This window comes from Pseudopodoces humilis, chromosome 5 (assembly GCF_049639895.1).
Source record: "Pseudopodoces humilis isolate 2021_Gansu_Grassland_sample_001 chromosome 5, ASM4963989v1, whole genome shotgun sequence".
NCBI classification, from domain to species: Eukaryota; Metazoa; Chordata; class Aves; order Passeriformes; family Paridae; genus Pseudopodoces; species Pseudopodoces humilis.
In genome coordinates this window covers 49,014,587-49,038,228 of record NC_142204.1, presented here as the reverse complement: position 1 = coordinate 49,038,228, position 23,642 = coordinate 49,014,587, and the positions used below count along the sequence as shown (strand labels likewise).

The 23,642-nt window shown below is 42.1% G+C and overlaps 1 protein-coding gene across 1 annotated transcript; it reads right to left on the bottom strand.

The window, feature by feature from the left end:
- Positions 1–2,586: 2,586 nt before the first annotated feature.
- On the bottom strand, positions 2,587–22,066 carry CAV1 (caveolin 1). The gene is made up of 3 exons (XM_005519249.3): positions 21,858–22,066; positions 20,949–21,113; positions 2,587–4,916 (listed from the first exon to the last, which is right to left on the bottom strand). Exons 1-3 carry the CDS (start codon positions 21,885–21,887, stop codon positions 4,575–4,577), a joined length of 537 nt encoding a protein of 178 aa, XP_005519306.1. The 5' UTR covers positions 21,888–22,066; the 3' UTR covers positions 2,587–4,574.
- Positions 22,067–23,642: the final 1,576 nt, after the last annotated feature.

Below are 23,642 nucleotides of genomic sequence, written 5' to 3'. Positions count from 1 at the left end.
TAAAACTCCTGTCTCAAGGAGTGAGATGTTAGACTACAAGCCTCAGAAAGACATAATTTCTCAGAACTTGTTAGGGGTTCCTGAGAGCATTTATCATCTCCAGCTCCTACAGGAGAAGGTGCTCATTAATACCTCCCTGCAGTATGTATGTATGTATAACCTGAGCACCCTTTCAGAGAGTTTTAATGACCATAATGGGCCAAGCAAATTCAGGTTCTCAAAACAAAAGCAAACCACCTACTAGAACTGAGCCTAGGCACTGTGGATTGTGTTTCGAATCAATACTAAAATGTGCTTTGGCTGTGAGAGAAGGCACAGGCTTGAAATGAGTCTAATCACTGTCTTCCCACTTGTGTTGTCCTTAGAATCACAGAATCATAAAAGTTGGAAAAGACCTCAAGAATCATTTGTGTTCAACCATTGACCAAAACTACCACATCAACCAAACCATAACATTAAGTGCCACACTGTCATTTCCTGAACACTTCCAAGGATGGTGACTCTACCATCTACTTGGGCAGCCTGTTCCAATGCTTGACCTCCCATTGAAGAACACGTCAATGAAGAAATTCCTCCTATGTCCAACCTGAACCTCCCCTAGTGTAGCTTGAGACCATTTCCTCTTGTCCAGTCTCTGGTTGCCTGGGAGAAGAGGCTGAACCCACCTGGCCACAGCTTCCTTTCTGATGGCAGCTGCAGAGAGAGGTAAGGTCTCCCCTGAGCCTCCTTTTCTCCAGGATAAACAACCCCAGCTCCTTCAGCTGCTCCTCATAGGACTCACTCTCTAGCTGCTTCTCCAGCTTCATTGCCCTTCTCTGGACACACTACAACCCCTCAATGTCTTTCATGCAATGAGGGACCCAAAACTGGCCACAGAACTCGAGCTGTGGCCTCACCAGTGCTGAGTACAGAGGGACAATCACTTCCCTAATCCTGCTGACCATGCTAATTTTTGTATATAGACTGCTCAGTAATAGCAGTTACAAATTTAGTGAGAATACTGTGCATTTATATTTTCACAGTTATCAAATGTACATTTTACCACTGTGCCTTCAGAAGTCCCTGACAGAGAAAAGCATCTTGGAGACAGGATGTGTTAGTTGTACTATATGATTGAAATTTTAATTAAAAGAAGAGAGCAAGATAGAATAAAAAAACCCATGTCACACGGTGTCCCAGTGTCAAATAACACGACATGAAAAAGCCAAGGTTTGTAAGACAAAAATGAGGATAACAAAGGTGTTCTATCTTAGCAAAGACTTTTATTCTGTGATTCTTTCCTCCTCCTCAGGACATGAGGAAACAAAAGAATGCAGCAGACACAAGGCAATGGAAGCAAACAAGTGAACATGGAACAGCTCCAGTTAGACCTAAGCGAGGGTTAAAAGGTAGTTTAAGGGCAGATATGGAAATTTTCCATCATTATTAAAAGTGTAAGGTTTGTCTTTATATTTTGTTGCAACTTCATTTCAGTAAGTATATTTAAAAAACATATTCTGTACTTAGTTCTCAGCTAAATTGAGATGGATCAACCCCACAGCCAGACAGTTCACATGCTTTCAGTACCTGGGTACTGCAACTTGTTTGAAGTGCCCAGCTCTGCCACACTTTGTCTCAGAAACACAGTTCAAACTACATGGCAAAAATCTAAGAACTGGTGACTCAGAGGATGAGAGGAGTGACCAATGACAGCCACAAAATTTTTTTGTAAGAGGAAAAACTATACTGAGCCCATCTGAAGCACATGTCTTGAGGCAGTTTATGACACTGATTTGTATCTATCAGAGCGAGGCTGTCTACACCCCATTTACAGCCAAACCAAGAAACTGCCTGGTGCCACTGTCCAACACCTAATCCTCTACTTGACAAACCTGGATCTTGCTATGGGGTGTATCTTGGCTATGGCCCTAGGTGTTGTGGCAGGAGCATGGATATGAGATCCAGCCACAGCCCCACGACCATGGCTCAGGGAAGTGCCAGGAACAGTGCAATCATAGTGTGAGCCTGCACATCGCTCCCATGAAGAGTCTTGGAATCATGATACTATAAATAGTTAAGCCTGAAAATATCAGGCTCCTTGCAAAAGCAAGGTACTTGTGGATAACGAAGGCGTATTTGCTTTTCTTTCACATTAAAACCTGCCTTCTACTTTTAAAATAATTTATATTTTCTCACATAGTCCAATTCAACATACTATTTGCAGCCACTGGCCTAATAAGTGTTACTAAATACACCATTCTCTTATTGGAAAATATATGATGAACCACATTTATTTGGTATCTGCCATTTGAACATTAAAATACAGTTAATAGATTTGTAGACCATTCATAATAACATGTTTTGTTGGGCTTTTGTGTAACAGTGTGACAGGTATTGTGCAACAAACCCACAGAAATGAACTGTCCTGTCACAAATTACATCTATAAATGGCTGAATAAAAGCTGTCATTCCCCTATTTCCATACATTAAATGCTAAGACTAATGAACTTTTATTAGGAAAAATCCTGTTTCTACTGGACTGATAAAGAAAGCTTTAAACAATTTTTGTCCACATGACTTTCAAGGAAAAAGAAGTCAGACAGGATCTACCATTAAGCATCTTTTTATTGTAGTCTTTAATGTACATGCAGAATTTTAAAAAATGTGTCAGTTATATCTGTAAGCTTATAACAATAATGTAAATGGATCAGTAATGTATTTGGGTTAGGGACTAAAAACTCTAAGTGAACAGACATCTTTCAGGATATACAGTTTATATGGTAAATCAAGAAGGTTTTCTTCGGAGTGATTTTCCTCATAAAAAGATAAAATATTTCTTGTTTACAATCTTGGTTGTTTTTAATACTGAAAAAAGTCTATAATAGTACACTCTTCATTATGTACATAGAAAAACATAAAACTATATCCATACCAGTGTCTGTTTTAAATGCAAATAGTAGTTAATAGCTTTGTAAATTTTTGTGCACCCTTTCCCCTTTTCCCTCCCCCACCCCCATTTAAAAATGCAGCATTTCCTAGTTTTCAATGCTTTGGCAGAAACAGAATGGAAGGCACTTCCATGTTAGGTAAAGCAATATGTGAAATATCAGCGCTAAATAAAAATGCTGTAGGTGTACCAGACAGCTCCATGTTCATCCCAAGGGATAAATTTTGCACTTCTGCAGGTCAAGAACTGGTTTGCTAGAGATTCCAGCTGGAGCAGGCTCAGACCCCAGCTTGGTTTACAATAAAGCTGATTAGTCCCACAACTATTTTTACAAATGCTTCAAACAAACCAATGAGGATGCAGAGAGCATCTCTGAACACAGAACTATCATGAGGGCAAAAAGCTCTTGCGGGTCACAGCATCAGAACATGTAGCAAAGGCCCTGCTACTGAGGCCTTCCACTTTGCAACACGGTAGTTTCACACAACACCCTCTGTTTAAGACTTCCTGATGTGGCAGCTCAGCTAAAAATGAACAAAGCAACACACAAATGTGAAGATTCTAAAGCATCTCTTGTGATGGATAAATTTAGACTCAGCAAAGCATCCTGAAAACAATGTGTGCTAGTGGCAGGCTGACGTCTGCTGATAGGGTAATTTTGAAAGCTGTAGGAAAGTTTCTCGCAGGGGCAGCTCCTCCCTGGCCTCCTGCAGCTTGTTTGTCACTCCTTCATTTTTCTTTTAACTCAGGATTATCTCTGGCACACCTGTGATATGCATTTATATTAATACTTTGCAAAAATACCCCAGATGCCAATGAGATAAACACCTAAATGTTTGCTAAGGGACGTGTCATAAGTCACAGTCAGGAAAACATTTCCTTAATGACCAGTTTTAGCTCTCAACTGCAATTTATTTCTGCAATCCTAGAAAAGGTTGAGAAATGACTGGATACAAACTTGCAGGACAGAAAGAGACGGAAAGGCACTGACCAAAGCTTTTACACGTCAATGTCTCCAGCCTGACAAAATGTTATATTTTCAGGACATACGCTAGTTCAGTTATATGTTTATTTAACTAATTTATTCATACTGCACAGTATCTGACCATGACTGTAAATAGCTGCAGTCAACTGACAATCCAACTGAAAAAGAACATTCTGCTAAAACCTGCCAGCTGGTCACGTTCATTCTGCTGTGATAGCGCTGCGCTCTTTAGCCACAATAAAATGAATGGCTTTATAGTGTTGGAAAGCATTTTTGTCATTCTTCAGTATCACTGTGGATTTATCTCACAAGGAATGAAGGGTAAGATAAAAAGGCATCCAACAACACTTCAATCTCTGAATTGAACAGCCAGCAAAATAATATGCAGCTGGCATGGAAGAATAGCCCTTTAAGGTTAGTTTAAAATGCAGACCAAAGCAGGGAAAAAAAGGCAAAAGAAAGAAAAAAAAAATAAAAAGGCAAGTAGTTCAGTAAGAATGAACAGTAGAAAAAGAAACTGAGCAAGTGATTCTTTGTTTTGGGCCAGTCCACCACCAGTTGCTGTATGTTGCTTTGGGAAACACAAAACTGGCACCAAAACACTCCAAAAAACACAAAACCTTCACCCCCTTCCTAGGCTGATGGCTCTCCTTGAATTGTCCCTCAGATCTCTTTCCGTACTGTGGCTCGGATGCTGCTGAACACTTTGCCTATGGCCTCAAAGAGCGGGTCGCAGAAGGTGTGGATGCAGATGGAATAGACACGACTAATGCACTGGATCTCAATCAGGTAGCTCCTTATGCACGGCACCACCGCCCAGATGTGCAGGAATGACAAAATGGCAAAGTAGATGCCCCAGATGAGAGCCATAGGAATACCAAAGATTGCTGACAGTAAACGATAAAACCAGTATTTCGTTACAGTGAAGGTGGTAAAACTGGCCTTCCAAATCCCATCAAAGCTGTGTGTTCCCTCTGGCTCAGCAATCACATCTTCAAAATCGATCTGCGGCAAAGAACACAAAGTCGGGTCAGTCAGACATTGGCATCAAGGGGGTATTCCAGAAACACCTGGAGGGCTATGGTCCCCTGCAAGAAAACATGAAGCACGTACTTCCTACATCCCCACATGATTCAACCTGTTATAACCCATGATTTAAGTCACAAATCTTCAGTAACCTTTACCCAGTGACTACCAGGGAGCCTCAATGATTAGCTCAAAATTAGACATCTAACTTCTAGATGGAGTTTTCTACAAAACTGAATATTTTCATCTCCTACAGCCCTAAGGTATGCAGTGCCCTTATGGTCTACTTAAGGTACAAAACAGGTGAATAGTTTTGACTATTCATAAATCATTCAAAAAGTCACCTAAGGAAGCAGTGCATTCCAACAGGCATATTTTAGCACTCTCTGTTGAAATACGGAGCTGTTCAGGAAGTGTAATTGTCATAACATTTCCATAAGAAAATTAACAGAATTGCAATGATGGTTCAGCTCCATGTCACACAGATGTGTTTGATATAACCCACAATACAGGATATTTAGTTTAGTCAGCACAACCTATACAATTGTATAGGCACTGCAAACAACAGGAAAGAGAACATCACAACACTATTCCTCTGCAAGGAAATAAATGGCTGTTTAAGTCAGATGAAAGAAAAAAGAAATTGCATGCCTGGGACTGGATCCCAAAGTGAGATAATAATGCTGCCAGACGTGAAGACTTACAGGAGCAAGGTAAGGATGACATGGGCCAGCAGCCTCAAAAACCTAGGCAATTGTACCTTAGCATGCTGGGAGAAGGTGAATATACATCTGAGTATATTATATGTATATATGTATGCATACTGAGTATACATATACTCAGTAAATACTGCTCATACTGTAAAGAAAAGGCTCACAATCACTTCTTTTAATCTAAAACTTACATCACTATTGAAAACCACTCATCCTTCTCTTCTGCTGAAACTTTATCACCTTCAGATATAAGTAACTAACAAAGGAAAAAATATTATAAAACCACTGGACTTTCCAGCTTCTTAAACAAAAAAGATAATTACAAGCAAAAGTGTACAGTCTAGGTTCAACCTGTGTGAATGGCTGGAAAGTCCTTGAGAGGAAATTTCTGAATTATCTGTGATATCCAACACCTTGAATGCCTAACACCAGGCTGGCTTAATTGAACATATTCACATTACTGTCTCTCTGCCAGTGCTTCTCTCTAGACATCCTGCTATGCAAATTGCAAAGCTCCTCTTTTTCTGTTACTCTGAACTAGGTTCTAGTGATCTGAAAGTCATTCTTTGGGATAGATATTCATCATCATCATCATCACACCTAAAGGTAGCATTTGAGTTGAAACTTGATCTCCACAAAAATCTATGACAGACTGCATTGTCAGTGTAGATTTTCTTTTTAGAATGTATAAGCAAGCATACTTATACAATCTGTTTCTTCAGCTCTTTGAAAACAAACTTTTAATTGTAGGCACATCCTATGTTAGCTCATTTTCAAAGTGAATGGGTGTTCTTTGCTTATTATCAACATTTTCCTTGAAATCAGATAATAAAAATAGCTATATGATGGCAAAACCCAGGATGATGACAGCAAAAGAAAGCTGCTTGTCATAAAAATATTACTACATAAGGACTACAGGGTTCAGCATAGCCCTCTTATTCTAAAACTTTTGTCAATTTATTGCATGCTTCCCAACAGCTGATGCTGTAATCCTTGGCAAAGATAACACAGCTATCACAGAGGTTCAAGTGCTAGTCAGTGTCATATCTAAAGTCTTTTTATTCAGTTCAGTTGTAGTGGAGTCCATCTTGTATTATTTCAACTGGCTGATAAGGGAAATATTAGATCTCATAAGGAAAACAAGTTTGCATTGAGCTTCTTCAGCCTCTTCATGGTTGCATCTTCATTTTAGCCAAGTAAGATCTATTTTTATCAGAAATGCATTTTTTGGGCATGCAAAATGAAGCCATAGTTTAATGTGAATTTTCTAGAGTTTTATATACTAGAGTTTTTCTAGAGTATATATTTTAAAATATATATAGTATATAATATATAGCAAGATTAGCCCATAATTTGATTACTTTCAAAATTGTAATGAAATGGAAAATGGAAGCAAATAATCTCTCTGGTTTTCAAATCAAATAGTAAATTTCTCTAATTGTGATTCTCAGTAACTAATATTTTTAGCCTGTTTTGTTCAACAAAATGTCCATGCAGAGCTGGGAAGCTGACAGAAGAATCATGCCATATAACATTTCCAGATGGACAGCCCTGTCCTCATGCCAGGAGATGGTGCTAATATTAGAACATTTATGATATATATATTTGGTCAGGATTTCCCAGCTCAAGTCATACACAGTTGTCCTAAAAGTACTCAGGAATAAATCTGTCTGTGGGATAATAGTGATGCATTCATGACACCAGTAATTTTCAAGAGGTTAGTTTCTTGGAGCAATTTCAACAGCTCTCAGAATGTTTCCACCAATGCACAGAAGTAGAAAAGATGGCCCTGTAGGAATGATAGCTGATGTCACACTACTGTGCCTTTCCCATTTCATTATTCCTCAAATTCCGTTTCACATTACTCCAGTTTGAGTAAGGGAACTTGTGAGTGAAAAGATAGAAAAATGGCCTGACAAACTACTAGCTGAATATAGTGTTAAAATGAAGCTGTTATCTTCCCAAAAGCTGTTAAGAACATTATGAACATAAGAACATTATGTACATGCCAAGAAAGTCCAGCTACGCCTGGCACGTGAACCTCTGCTGTCCAAAACCAGACTTACCTGCAGCAGTGTCTAAAGAAAGACAGGCAGGGAGTTGAAGTTATCTGGGCTCTTCTATTCATCTAACAGACCACTGCCTGGGGAACACTATTTCACTCTTCAAGCAGTACAGGTAAGCTCTTATGCTGCAGGAACTGAGATATCGCTCAGATTCTTCCTGCCACTCCCATGAAGGATGGTGATTTTAACTTGTAGGGATCTGTTCTCCACAGGCTGCAGGAGGAACAGGTGACTGGATGCATTTTGCCTTGCTATGGATTACATTTACATCACTGGGATTACTCACTCCCTCCTCAGTCCCTCCAACTACTCTCCTCTGGTTTTTAGTTCAGTAGCACTCACTGATGGTGAGTGCCATCAGACTGATAAAGGGTGTCCAGATGAAATAAGTAAAAATAGGACTGGCAGGAGAAAGAGAAGTACCCAGAAATATGATCCTAGAGAAGAAAGATGCTGTCATTTCTGGTAATGACTCTAACTGTCTTGCAAGCATAAGACAATGTTTTTAGAGTGCAGTTCTCAAGGTCACTTTTGTCAAAACATCATGTGCACATAGATCTGTGAACTCTCATTTTATCTACATAAAGGTTTTCTTAGGTTGTGTACAGGTCTTGTTTAGTAGATTGCATGTTCCTTGTGTAGTTTGCTCCTCCATAGCTGTCAGGATGTGCTGTGCAGTCACACTGAGGCAGTTGCCAAGCTAGTGAAAATACATGCATATTCACCTGTGAGAGGAGAGAAGTACAGGAAATTTGGTTTGACCCTCTAAAGGATGCTAATAACTTGCTCTAGCCTTCTGTTTCAGACTGAACTATTAAATACTATCAACTCCTGTTCCATGCCTACAATGCACTTCCTGACTTCAGCTATTCTTTGTTTCCTACTATTCAGTTTGGTAAAAGCCAGTTTTTACATTGCTTGAAGCTTTTGTCTGATTCTGTTATGAGAATTAATGCAGCTTCTTTTTCTCTGCACATGTTTATTAAACTTCTATCAGGAAACTGAGGAACCTGCTTTGATTCTAAAATAGATTTATTTACAAGAAAGGGAAATGGTATGGGATGTATTTACAAGATTTATTTACAAGAGAGGGAAAATGTCTGTTTAAAGATCAGAACTATTATTTAAAAAAGCTTAACAGTGTGAAGTTATCATCTGACTCAATAATATATGCCACATGTATGAAATTAGTTGACCTGCTGACCTTGTCACTTCAAGTCCCTATGTATCAGAAGCTGGCCATCTGGAAAGGTATATTGAATGCCAGGCTTAGATCACCTATTTTCCAACTGTGCTTCTCAAAAGGTTTGTAATATTCATTACATAGAACAAATTGCTGTGCTTGGCCTGTCAGAAAAAAAAATAAAAAATTATTAAGACCACCAGCATTAGGCTTTGACCTACATTTCTGTGATTGTAACTATCATGATTCATATCTTTGTGTGTGGTAGCTGCATGCTGCCACTGTGCTCACAGCTCACAGCCAGACACCACCCCTACTCCGCTCCAGAGGAACCCAAACAAGTGCTGATGCCCACATTTTGGCATGCTTTCAATATCTCTTGGACTCAGTAAAAGGAGGCTTAGACCCTTACTGTATCTCTATTAATTGATCACCAATACGTCCAGTCAGGCAGAACATATAAATATGCACATAATATGAAAAATGTGAACTGTCCCACTGATGTCAGTATGCTTATGTCCTCTGCCAGACCAGGGCTAACTAAAGTCCAGGCTGAACATACACAGGAAAAAGTCATCAGCTAGTTTTCTTTACATTTTTATGCCTAGAGTGTGGAAACTGTCTTTACTGCTTTTACTACTGGGCTGGTTTTAAACAGGCTTTCCCTGATTCCAAGGCCATAAGTGTAATATTGTTTCACTGTATTAAATCATGTCCTTGCAAGACATGAGGCAGATATGGTATTTTTTTTTTCTGTTGTAATAAATGCAATTTGTAAAATTTCCAAATACATTCCATGTCCTTTAAAGAAACGTTTAGCATAAGAAAATGTATAAAATATCACAAAACGACAAGCCTTTCTATGGCATGGGTTACATTTGGGAGGTGATGTTAAGGACAGATGTAACACCGTTCTTATGCTGGAAAAGACTGTGGTATGTATTATTAAAAATAAAATGTGTGGGCATATGAGATTATTATTATCTTAGCACTTCTATATGCTATTTGGAACTTAAAAATTCCTAGTTACAGTGCCTGGAGCAGAAAGGCATCACAGCAGCTTAAAAAAAAAAGCAACAAATGCACAACCTTTCTGTTAAATGACTGATGCCAGTTAGGCATTCATGCATTTCCTTGATCCTTTGGAATACCACATTACTACATATGCTGATACTTGTCCTGACTGCTACCACAGTCAGTTTAATGGAAGATGATGAAAAAGTTTATACTCTTTCTACTGAATCTGCAGGAATGAGGGAGGGGAATTGTTGGGACTTAAAGGAGAAAAGTTGCTCTTCTCCCTTCCCTCGCAGACACCCAAAGACTCATTCACTCTTTTAAGAGCACTGTGTTATCTCCATCTGGCAAGTGTTTACCTGTAGTTATGTAGAAAAGCTGGTACTTTGTTCCTGAACACACTTCATGATTCCTATATGGTCTACTTCCTCACTAATCAGGCTTCAAACAGCAGGCATTAGGCGATCTCAGGTGTTTACTAAAGCAAAAATTCATTCTGTTCTGCAGTATTTATACAAGCCTCAAGCTAAAGCATGGGTGACTACAAAACTTTGACATGTAGCAGTGTTCTGTTCCCTCACAAGACAAGAAATCACCTTGAATCTTGGTATTGCTGGCAAGCATCTAACAAGGGAACCCCAAGAGTCCCTTGAGGCTGGGCTGCAGTATGATTAGGCTTTGCCTGTCAACCTCGAACTCTGTCTTCAGAGCACACTGTTCTTCTGGGGACTGGCCAGATCACAAGGCACAACAGTTGCTCCTTTGCAAAAAACAACAAAAAAAACCCCAAACAAACAAAAAAAAAGATGCCATGACTGCAGATGGCTAGGACCAGAGCTGTTGTGTAAGGTTGGTTGAGTGCAGAAGAATTATAAACAAGTATTTCCAAAGTGAATGAAAGCCTAAACAAGCAAGCAGAACTATTGCACCCCAGTTACTTGCACAAACCAGCCAATGAATTTGCTTTACCTTTCCAGTCTCTCTGTGCCTGCTTTCCACAATATGGCAAGAGAAGTATTCTGCTGGCAGATCTCTTAATGGAAACAGTGAATCTTTCCTGAGTGCCACAGAGTATGCCAGAAAAGCAAACAATGCTTTAACAAACAAGGATATTCATATTGGAAAGTAGAATTGAAAGACTGCACTCTTCTAAGCCAGAGAAGAAAACCAGGCCGGGAGTGACTCCTACTGCACGCAAAACAAATGCTCAAATTCATGATGAAAATGTGTAAATGACGCCACGACTTAGAAAAAGGGATGATTGCAGACCACCTTTTCACAAACTGAAAATCGTAGGAAAAAGAAAAAAAAAAAATTTGTTTCTAATTACTGAGGGAACAACCTCCTGCTCCTTGCCCATGCTGACTACATACCAGAAAAGCCCTGCTGATGGTCTTTGTTTCATCAGATGGGCAGGCTCACCAAAATCTGCGGAAGTACTCGTGAGCAAAACGCAATTGATGGCAATGGGTCGGCACTGTAGCAACCAGCTGTTCTCCAGGGATCTCTTCCTGAAGCACTTGCCTGTCCTGCTCCAATACAGGCTGGCAGAAGGAAAGACAAGCAGTTTCAAGGAAAGATCTGCACTATGCAACACAGCAAAACTTCCTGTGCAGGTGAGGATACCATGTCAGCTAGTTTCTTGACAAATGTCTTGATGTTTTTGGAGTAAGCAGTCAGAAAATAAAATTACTGCGTTCCTCCCTGGAAACTGGGCTGCTGGGAGATTATTGCAGCTTTCCCCAGGAGAAACCCTTAAGAAGCTTGCTTTATTTTTATTATTTGGCTCATGTGCCACAGTTCCTTGTTTGATACAGCTATTTTAACAAAGAACCCTAATACATGTACATATATCCATAGCCCTCTGTCCGACTTTATGTTTAAAAAGGTATATTTATGAACATCAATGCCAGTGTGAAGTTTTGACAACACTAAACATAACAGGATTTTTTTCTTGTATTTCAGTGGTGCCTGGAATTCAGCTGAATCCAAAAACCTTAATAAAAGGAAAGACATAATGTAAACTGATTTTATATTTTAAATTATATTTAATAAAATATAAACATTACAGTTTTATATTTTATTATTGTATGCTTATATGTTATTAAGGTAATAAACTGCTATTAAAGATAACTTTTTGGAACTTGGGCTAGCTTTATCACTCCTAAATTTAGCATTAATGGGAAGTGGAAATGTAGTGACCTGACTCTTTAGTAGTGCATGGGGAGACAGGGACCATTGGAGATTGGTTTAGATCTGGAAACTACTCTTTTCTCTTTGTAGTTTGTGAAGGGAGTCTAAGGAGAGGATAAATTTATTTTATCAATAAACACACTCCTGTTAGCTGCTGCAATTATTTTTTGCAAGTCTGTATAACTTTTCACATTTTCCCCTCATTTCTATCTGAACCATGCTTATTGCTGACACTGAGTGTGCAGTGATGCCCATCTGCCTCTCTTTTCATTTAAAAAAAACCCTGCATTTGTAGTCAGAAGGTTGTCTTTCTTATGGAAGAGCTTAAGTTACTGATCCTTAAATATAAGGTATTTAGTATTTCATACAGATCAAGATATTTTATAGTTCTGCTCTTGTTATAAACTGCATGAGAACAGCAATGGGATTGAGTGCAAGTTTGTTGATGACATCAAGCTGTGTGGAGAGGGTGAACGTTGGAGGAAAGGGATGCCTTGACAGGCTTGAGAGCTGGGGACCACATGAACCACATGAAGCTCAACAAGGCCAAGTGAAAGGTCCTACCCATGGGCCAAGGCAGTCCCAAGCACAAATACAGGCTGGGTAGTAACTAGATTGAGAGCAGCCCTGCAGAGAAGGACTTGGGGATGTAGGCTGGTGAGCAGCTCAATACGATCTGGCTTGCAGCCCAGAAAGCTGACAGCATCCTGGACTGCATCAAAAGAAATAGGTTGAGGAAGGTGATTCTCTCACTCTGCTCTCATGAGACCCCACCTGGAGGCCTGGGGCCAGCTCTGGGGCCCCCAAGATAAGAACATGGGCCTGTTGGAGCAAGTCCAGAGGAGAGCCAAGAAGATGATTAGAGTGCTGGAGCACACCCTCTGAGAAGACAGGCTGAGACACTTGTTCAGTCTGGAAAAGAGAAGGCTCTTAGAGCAGTAAATAAAGTGGGCTATAAAGGGACTTTAGCATGTAGTGACAGAACAAGGGAGAATGGCTTTAAACAAAGAGAGTAGGTTTAGATTAGATATTAGGAAGAAGTTCCTAAGACAGGCACTTAGAATGGGTTTCCCAGAGAAGCTGCGGATGCCCCATCCCTGGAAGTGGTCAAGGCTAGGCTGAGGGGACTTTGAGCAAGCTGATCCAGTGAGTGGCATCCCAGCCCATGGAGGGGGCTGGAACTGGATCATCTTTAAGGTCTCTTCCAACCCAGACCTTTCTATGATGCATGAACTTGGATTTCATTAAATAGTTGATGATTTTATGGCTAAGCTCTACAGAAGATAGATCCCTGATCTTGAGGGAAAACTGATTATTTTTTGTAGCATCTGTTTGAATTCCAAGCAGGGCTTTCAAAGTTGAAAGAGGAAATGTTGCAATCCATCTACGAGACTCCCTTAGGCTTTTTTGGAAGTCAGAATATAAATTCAGCACAGCAGGAGTTTGGATTGAGAATGTGATGCTTTCACCTTCAGCTGTGAGAATGTCTTCTCACTTCTTATCTATGAAGCTGAATTTATCAGTTTCTATTTGTTTAACTACAAACAAACTCCACCCTAGATGTTAGTACACCCCACTAACATCTAGAGCACAGCTCCTACCATATTTTATCAATTCATGAGCTCATAAAAAGGGGACAGTGGCACTGAAATTAATTTTTATTTGACAGCTAATTTGATAGCATTTTCTGACATGAATGATATTGCATAATGTCCAAATTTTTCTTTAAAACTATCAAAAGAGTTTTCCTAAGAAATCTGTCAAGAAAATATAAAAAGACTAATGGGGTAAAACCTGCCTCCCCAGTAAATCAAATGAAATTAAATGGCATAATTTCTCTTTCATGTTCAAAATTCCTCTTTCATATTCAAAATAACCAACCTTTTTAGAGTTCAAGATGGGTTTTATTACTGCCATTTGTCTAGAAAATAAATATGGTAACTCTGGATCAAAAAGCTTAGAAAATCAATTACTGATGTAGACTTCATCCTACTGTCTATGAGAAGGGTATTTGAGAGCTGTGGGAAATACAAACTTATCTTAGTTTAGAACTATATCTCTCTTCAGTTTTCCAGAGATCACAAGTGTTACAGAATCACCCAAGTTCATTTGTATTTTTTTCTTTCTGTTGCCTAAAATACAACCAAGATCAAATTTCCTCACTGGGGACCTCATTGGCAGACCATTCTCCTGTACACAATTATCCCTTTTTTCCCTTGGAGAGTTCTGCATTTCAATATTTTTTGTTTGTTTTTTTGTTTTAGATATCCATATTTTATGCAACAGAAGACAGTCTTTCTATCCGCATAGTGGCCTAAAAATTCTACAGTCAATTAAAATTGTTCTTAATATTTTCTAATATATTATCTAAATTCTGTTGAAGTTATCAGAATTGAAAAGTATTTTCCTCTTTTGAATCTGAGATAGTGTGCAATAAATTCTAACAAAAGAAACAGCCACGGTGAATCATTTGTTCTGTCCCCATAGCCATCAAATGAACATTTTTCTATGGACTTATGAGTCATGTTCATCATGCCAAGCAAGGAGGCTGTGCATAAGGCTTTAATAATACCATGAGTTTAAATGGAAACACATTTTTTTGAGAAAGAAGCTTTCATTAGAACAGATGCCATTATTAGCTGTAATCTTATGGACATTCAGAAATCCCATGTCTGAAAACTCCTAATTAAGGTGCAAGATGCAAGGCTATTTTTCAGAACTCTTAAAACCTCGCTCAGACTTCGTATAAACTGGCATTCATAATGACACAAGTTTTTAATGTCCTACTCCTTGACTAGCCTTGGAAGAAATATTTGAAACAGAATTGGATCATGTGGGTAGTCAAAGTCAAACATTTGAATTTTCTTGCATTTTAAATCTAAACCCCATAGCTTGTTAATAGGACACAGCGTTACAGAACTACTTCATTAAACTGGTTGTTATGCACAAGTAAAGTGTCATGTCTAGGCTACAAGTATCAGCAATTGAGACAAATATGCCCTCTGAGAGCTGCTTCTCCTGTCCTGTGGTTAGGGTTAATGCCGCAATGTGAATCTGCCTCCAGAGGCATGTCATGTTGGTCACTGCCAAGAGCAAGAGCCCAGATGACAAGTTTGGATTAGAACACATAAACACACATATATTCATGTATCTATATTTTTATATGGATGCTTTTAAACTTAAACATTTATCTATGTTCTCATGACCTTTAACAATTTCTAAAAACAAAGAAAAAGGGTCTGCATTAAATTTCACTTAATTCCTTATTTCAGAAATAGCACCTGACTGATCTCTGTTTTTCTCTCATTTTACTATGTTGAAGAGCAGAACTGCATTCCTCTCAGGTTGACCCTCATTGTCACATCTGACAGCCCATCCCTTAGGTCTCCCTTTCAAAAAGAGCATGGGGTGACACCTGCTTTCCTTCCTAGAAGTTCTCAGGTGTGGGGATGGGAAGTGCTCTGTCATCTCTCTGTGCATCTTACACTGTGCTCAGTACAACAGGGAGGGACCTCAACCATGAACGACCACATAAAATGTAAACTGCTTTTGAAAAAACCCTCTCTTTTTATTACAAGGCAGGAATTGTAAACAGCTTTAAAAACATGCCTGAGTAATACTTTCCTCCCTAATGAGTACATAAGGGTATTAGAGTATTTGTCACCATCTGACTAAAATTTCCAGACTTTTTCTTGCAGTAAGCTGAATTGCTCTCAATTGCATTAGTTTTAAGTGGAAGGCATGAATAAGTAACTTTTTGAAACTTGGTACAAAAGCCCTGCATCCTCACACCTGTAGCCAAGTACTGGATTTTTTTTTTTTTTCCAGAGCAAAAAGGAGTCCTATACAGCAAATAGCAGATAGACACCACTTGTCTAAAACAACATAATAGTTACATTCTGGATGGTAGATCAGGCACGGGCCTTTCTTCCTGGCACATCGCTGTAGGAAAAAAACGAAGCTGCTGCAGATGTGATTGCACAGTTGGTCCTCACTAGTCTCAAAGGATTAGACTTTGCAGTCTTGGCAACCTGCAAAGTCCAACCCCATTCTCAGCAAGCAGCAAAGACGTTAGCAAGAAGAGCAATCCGTAGGAGAATTGGCTCCCTCCTCTGTGCTTTCCAAATTCAGTAAACTCTGTGCAGACGTGACCACAGGTATGTTGAGAAAGTTTGAACTCTAGAACTTGAAGGCTGCAATTTAGCCGTACTCTGAAAAACACAAATACTGTGTTGGGAAACAAGAAGAGCAAAGCCTGAACTTCAGGCACCTTCATGTGAGTTCTGGGTCACTGGGGAATGAATGGGAGAAAAAAGCAATAAGCTTTCCACTCTGATTGTTGTGTCTCATCACAAATAAAACCTGCGGGACACAAGTCCAAAAGCAGAGCTGTCTGGTGAAGGACTTACGAAACAGATAAAGCTATGGCAAACCACCTGTATAATCACCAGCATGACTCCTGGAGAGCTCCCACATGCACAGAGGCTGTTTCTCCCTTGCTAGATGCCCTCCTTGCCTCCTGCCTGACAACCACCTTCACAAGCCAGTGCCTGAAATAATGGATCCACTAGTGCACACTCTCCTGCTTTCTAAGTGATGTATGAGGACAGTTGTGTGAGGAAGGAAATGCTTTCTTTCTGGTCTCCACCAAAAAAATTGGATAAAAAGGAACTTCTGGTGATTTTTACTAGATTGTGCTTCCTCCAGTTCAGAGCTGTCACTTCCATGTCTGCATACCTCAGGTTCCACAAGGCCTTGTTCACATCCCTCCCTGAACAGAAATCCAGCCATTTGCCCCATTTTTCTGGAATCCTCCCAGCACGAAGCTTCCACTTGGTAGTTAATTCAAAGACAAACCATAAGTAAAGTCACCAACAGCTTTGATGCAAAGCTGCTCCATGTGTCTAGTTTTCATGAAAGGATCTTGACTGGGTTTCTGCCCCTTGCCTGGATCCCAACCCTAATGCTGCCTGCACCACACATCTGCTGCAGGGGAAGCTGGGCAGATGCTCTGTGCTGCAAATCAAGGGAACGTGTCTCTTGCTTCTCACAAGAGAAGGTTATTTTTAAAATGTGCTATGGGAAGTATTTGAATACAGACAACACTGAGGCCTTTTAGAGAGCTGCTTACAGAGCAGATTCCTCATTCTCTGTCTAATCATTTCTATTTCATGGCTGACTGATTTGTCCCCAGTTTCCATGCTGTTGTGCCTCATAGTCAAGTGGCAAGAAATGCATAAAATAGCGGGTAAAAAGCAGAAAGTTCTGAATCTAGAAAAATGCAATGGCTCTAAACAAAATTGAGCTCAGTCTGAGCCATACTTCTGGCATTACAGGACTCCTACACATTTTTTTTTTTCTCTGACTTTCAGTACCTAAGACTGGGGTCTCCTTCAGTCAGTTTTACACTCTGCCTGGATGTTTTACAGCCAAAGTAAGAATGGCAGATGCATGTCAGAAGGGGACTACAGACTGATGGCTAAGGCAGGAGCTGAATCTGTGTATTTTCACCCCAATCCAAGCCTGTCCCCTAGGTACTGGGTGTGAATTTTATTGCTACGTCTAATAGGCTGAATTTGAACACAGGGTCCATATAAATGCAAATTGTGGTAAAATTCCTCTCTCTACTCTGAAGGTTGGACAATCTATGAAATACTTAAAATAAAAGGTACTCTTATTCATCCTTGTAACAAAGCAGAAAATGTTAATTTACAATGCCATTTTGTACAAATACTGATATGTTTATGATGTAAAATGGATCCAGTCTGGTTAACATCAAATTCATTTTGGTGTATTCCTATGTCTTGATGTGACTATGTTCACTACCAGGAGCACACTTGCTGACATAGAGGCAGTATTCTGGCTGTTTGTCGTTTTTCAGTGAATGTGTTGGTCCATAATTATTTCAAAAGGACAAACTGAAAAACTAATTTTTTCCATTCCTATAATTATTATTCTCCAAGTTTATTTTAAAAGCCAGAATGTAACAAACTTCCTTAATCCTTGCCTCTGTGGGAGGCAGAGAGGGCCGGATAGGCTTTGTAGGTTTCAGCTTCTTTTAAGTCCATTATGGGTTTCTTTCCTGTCAGTGGTCTCACTCTTTTCCCAGCAGGGTCTTTCTTTCATATAGGTTAGGTTTGTGCACACCAGGATTCTGACTTGTTTGGGGGCTATGACTCATCCTCAAAAGGTTTGGTTGCTTTGGGGACTTCTCCTGTTGACACACACAATTAACTGTCATGCAACACTGTTCATGAGCCCTGGCATTCCCTGTCTACTCAGCTGCTCCTCCATGGGTAGAACAAAAAAAATAATTGCTCTTTCTTTTTTAAAATCATCCATTTCAAAGGCAGTTTTGTACCATTAGGTACCTAGATGATTTTTTTTCTAAACAAATAACAATTTTATGCCTTTTCATTTTTATATGGATCCTTAAAGGTACAGGCTACTGTGAGGGATAATTCTTAGCATGGATCCAGCAATATGACCATGGCTTGTCATATTCAGCACCTTCAAATTGTGTTGAAATCTGGAATTTGAATTTACTCATGACCTTGTTAAATTGTCTGCACATAGCATGACTCATTTTACAGATACACATTCAGGAACCAGCGTTCACCCTCTTGATTCTCTGGAAACAATACAGTATTTTTCTTTTTCAATAATGGGTCTTCATTACAACAAACATGGTGAAGTGCACACACTCTAACACTGCTGGCCACAAAGCAAGCCAGTCAGTGGCTTAGTTACCCACTATGACTGGGCAGCTTCCACTCCTCCTGTGGTCTGACAAACCCAGATGATTGCACCCTCAATTTTCACATTGCAGTGGTGTATTCCCTCTCCTTATTTCCAGGCTGCAGTGTGATCTGAGAAATGTTCATTAGGCCTTGGCTTTGAAAACACCACCTGGGCTCAGCTCTTTTTGAGCTTATCAGAAACACTGTCTGCTCCCAGGAATTGCTAAAAAGCTGCTGTTTTCCTTATGACCAGCTTTGGAAAATATTCCTCCTGCCTGAATGGCATAACATTCCCGTTGTCACACTTTCAGAGAAAGTGCCGACCCAAACTGTGGCCAGGATGAAACATTTGTTATGCCTAAAGCCCACTGTTTTGCAACCCCATAAACAGCAGTCCAAAATGGGGCCCTTTGAGCTCTCCTGGACTGCAGCAAACTACAACCAGCAACCTCCCCCTGAGAGGGATGCCTCTCAGAGCCTCGTGTATGGAGGATCACCAAAACAAGCTGTATCTTGGGCCAATACACACACTCCTCAAGGCCCAATCTTTTGCCCACTGGGAGATGCAAAAGCATCCAAAGTGAGTATTGACCTCTGGGGAGAATTTTTCACAGCTACCTTGCTTGCACTGATGGTTCCTGTCTGTGTGCATGCCCCTGTGCATATGCTACAGCAAATCTGAGAGAAATACTGCTTCCTTAGATGTTTAAGTACCTTGGATACCTAAGTAAGTTAGGCTTGTGAGTAAGTTTTAGTTATAAACTTACTTAAATGCTGTTAAGTATTGCTCTTTTGCTAAATTGTTAAATATAAGCTATAAGTTAAGTGTTGCTAAGTGTTGCTCTTCTGCTGAATTGCTAAATATAACTTCAAAGTTATAAGTTAGGTTAAATGCTCTTTAGTGTTACTCTCTGTAAATTGTTAAGTTATAAATTAAGTTTAAGCTGTATATTATATCTAAGTGTTTTTCCTATGTTAAACTGTTAAGCTTAAGGTATAAGTTAAGTTCTGTTAAGATGGAGTGTTGTTAAGCTTTTAGGTCCTGATCCTTTTTATCCTTGCCTGCACTGTCTTTTGTCACACACACACCTAAGGGCAGGCACACACACCTCTAGATAGTACTCGGTTCATTTCTGTTTTGATTGCCCGGATATTGTTTTGTTTTGTGGTTGTTTGTTTTCCCTTGTCGTGCCTTGACTGTCCTGTAAGCAGTAGAGTAAATCTTGTCAATGAACTTGTCATGCTTTGCTGCTTAATATTGTCTGACTTTTGCTCATACCCTTGCCAATGATTTTTAAAGTGATCTCTAACACTCTCATTCGTAACACACATGCATTGTATAAATTTGTCTGTATAATTTTTTTTTTTTTCTACGACAAAACCTATTTCTGCAACATTTCTGACCAAAGTGACTTCAAGCAAAAATCTCTGTGGACCTTGACTTGTCAAAACAGTCAAACCGATTTATAAACCCAAACAAAAAATCTAAGCAAGGGCACAGTTAGATTTTGCTTAGCTTGCTTATCATCTCTTGAAGGAAGGAGAAACACCAAAACAGATCAAGGACACAAATCCAATTGCCATCAGAATCTCTGATTTTGCACCCGCCAGGCTTAGGGAGGGCGATCTGGTTTGTGACATCTCCCCGCCCTGCCTCCGTGCGTGCCTCGGGGAAGGAAAATCCTTCCGACGGTGTTACACAAGGTCACGCAACTCATCGCCCCGCTCCCCCGGCCCCGGGCGGGACGTCCCGGCTGCAGATCTGGCTGCCGGCACACCGCGCTCCGGGACCCCCGCGGCCCCCGGCCGCCTGCGGCGAGCCCAGCCCAGCGCGGCCCCGCGGGACAGCGCAGCCAGCCCGACACAGGGCCAGCCCCGCTCCGCACCGAGGCTGGGCTGCCCTGGCCGGTGCTCGCCTCTCTCCTGCCCACTCCGCCTTTTCTTTAAAAAAAACCCCAAAACGATCATCCCCTAGCCCGTTCCCTCCTGCAGCAGGTGGGATGAGGTTCGAGGGCTTCAGCCGCCCTGACAGTGCCCGCGTATCCTGCCTCGGCAGGACTTGGTATCGCCCACCGAGACGTCCCGCCTCGGCCCCTCACCTTAACCACGTCGTCGTTGAGGTGCTTGGGGTCTCGGTTGACCAGGTCGATCTCTTTGGTGTGCACGTCGTGCACCGCCTTTTCGCTCAGCTCATCTGCCATCATCTTGTTGTTTGGCTTGTAGATGTTGCCCTGCTCCCGGACGGGCGCCGTGTAGAGAAAGCCCTGCGGGGAGCAGAGGGAGCGCGGGCGGGACGGGAGAGCCCAGATGAGGCGGGGAGGGCAGGGCAGGGCCGGTCGCAGGAGGGCGGGCTGGGGGAGGCGGCCCCGGCTGCCGCGGGCAGCGGGATCCAGGCTGCGGGGCGGCCCTGTCCCGGCTATTTAACCGCGGCCGCGGGGCGCACACCACACCCCCGCCGTGCCAGGCGCCGGCTCCCGCTCCCGCCGCCAGGCGGCCCCGGGCCCAAGGAGTTGCCCCAGGGCGGAGTGAGTGGCCCCTCGGCGGGGTGGGCGCTGGCGTGGCCCCCCGGGCACGGCAGGGAGCGCCCGGGGCTCCCCGGGAAGCGCCCTCCCCGTAACGCCCTCCCCACGCTGCCCTCACCCTACCGCCCCCGCTGCGCTGACCTGGGCACGGCGCTCTGTCCTCACCATACTACCCCCCTGTACTGCCCTTCATGCAGGGCCATCACCGTACCCTCTCCATCCCAGGGCTCTCGCTGTAGTGCTCTCCATGTACCGCTCCTCCCGCACGGCCGCCAGCAGCCCCCTTCCCGCGCCCCGCCCGGGACGAGCGCCCCGGCTCCCCCTGCCCCGCTGTCCCTGCCCACAGGTGCCCGGCTGTCCGCCCTCCCGCCGCCGAGCCGGCCCCGCGCCCCGCTCCTCCGGCGGGTCAGGGAGCCTGGGGGGCCGCGCCGCTGCAGGTACTCGGCGGCGGGGCAGCATCCCCGCCCCACGCCCCGGCGGTCCTACCTCCGAGTCTACGTATTTGGTGCCGGACATGCTGCCGCGGGCTGCTGACGGCTCTGCCGCTAGTTACTCTGCCCTGTGACTTGTAGGACCGGAGGCAGGAGGATTCCGCTCTGCGGAGCGGCCGGCCGGGGGAGGTAGCTGCGAGGAGAGGGCTGGCCCCTGGCCAGGGCGGCTCCCTGCCTCCGGCTGGGGTGGATGACAGCGGCGGTACGGCCCCGCACATGGCAGGGCGGCCGGGAGCCGCCGGGGGTGGGAGGGGAAAAATAGCCCTGCCCCGGCAACCTGGGATCTGGGGAACCGGTCCCGGCTTGGGCCACGCCGTGCGGAGACAGGGGCTCGACAGGGACAGGGACAGGGTGCCCTCCGCGTCGGCCGCCCTGCCCCGGCCGCCCACGACCCCCGAGCGCGGGGTCCTGCCGCTCGGTGCCGGGGCAACAGCGGCTGCGTGCGGCAGAGCCACCTGGGCAAGATGGGGGGGGGGGGGGGGAAGGAAGCAAAGAGGAGATGGAAAACTTTAGTTGCGTTTAGCGTCCAGAGAGAGCTAAAGAAGCCAGAGGCGTTTGCCGGGCTCCCCCCTCCCGGCGTTGACAATAGTTTACACAGAAGCATCGCTGCTCCAGGAACAGTCGTGGAAACTTGGACATCCTTGGGATGAAGAAAAAGAGATTCTTCTCAACTGGTTCATTTCAAAACTATGAAAATATTTAACAGTTCTGCACTTTAACACTGCTGTATTTTTCCTTAGAGGAGATTGATCCATGCATCTCTGCCATGCATATTAACCACTGGGATTAACTTTAAAGGGCAATGGTGCAACACTGTTTTGTCATGCTCTGTTCTCAAGGCTTTTTGTAAGCTCAAGGGCATTATGTAGGTGTAAATGCTGTAAATATAAACATCCATCACCATATTCAAGATCACTCAGGTTAGGGTTGTAACATCACTATACATCCAAAAAATTAATTTAATTTCACTTCTTTGTGTTTGTGTCCATGTTTGCAGCCATTAGTTTTGTGTTAGGAAACCAGACTATGGTGAAAGATTTATAACAATAACAGAAAAATTGTGATCTTAGTGACCTTAGTGTTATGCCATTTAGCACACAATTGCAGCAACAGAAGTAGAAAATTCCTAACTACAGTATATTTGGCTTTGGCACTTCAACAAATGGCCTCGAAGAAGCCCTTGGCTAAGATGGATGTAGGCACCAGAGATGTAAATAACTGGATCTGTTGAAAATGCAGTCTACATGGGTATGTGCTGCTGATACATCAGTTAGCAGTCAACTTTAGTTTATATTGCTCATAAACTTTAGAACAAATGCCTTGGATGGAAGTTTTCCAACTTTCCGAGTAGTTGTAATTTTAAAAAGTAACTTTTTTATTTGTGCAATAATTCACTTAAGCCATCATCAGAATATTTTTGTCTGTCCAAGCTTTAGAGTGTGAATATAGAGTCAAACAACTGTATTAAAGGACATAGACTCTGTAATTTTTCTATCCATCTGAAAAAAACCCTGCAAGACAGTTCTTTGTTTTCATATCTAGAAAGATTTTTCATTTAGTCATTGTCCTGCACATGAATCAGAACATTTTGATCCATCATTCAGTAGTACTGTGTATCTCAAGGATGACTGAAAAAAATGAGAAAAAAGAGAGATACTTGCTAATGTGAAATGCTGAATTGATCCTGGAACAGTTTTTTCAGAGCAATAGGCCCCTTTAAAAAAATATTTCTGAATCACACAACACTACTTCAGCTAGAAGAATATCATAAACTAGTGGA

Bases quoted from the DNA above. Each gene is read 5' to 3' on its own strand.
- CAV1 (XM_005519249.3), bottom strand. From the start codon at position 21,887: ATGTCCGGCACCAAATACGTAGACTCGGAG. The intron at 21,114-21,857 runs GTAGGACCGCCG...TGCTCCCCGCAG, and splicing joins CCAAATACGTAGACTCGGAG to GGCTTTCTCTACACGGCGCC. The intron at 4,917-20,948 runs GTGAGGGGCCGA...TCTTTGCCGCAG, and splicing joins TCAACGACGACGTGGTTAAG to ATCGATTTTGAAGATGTGAT.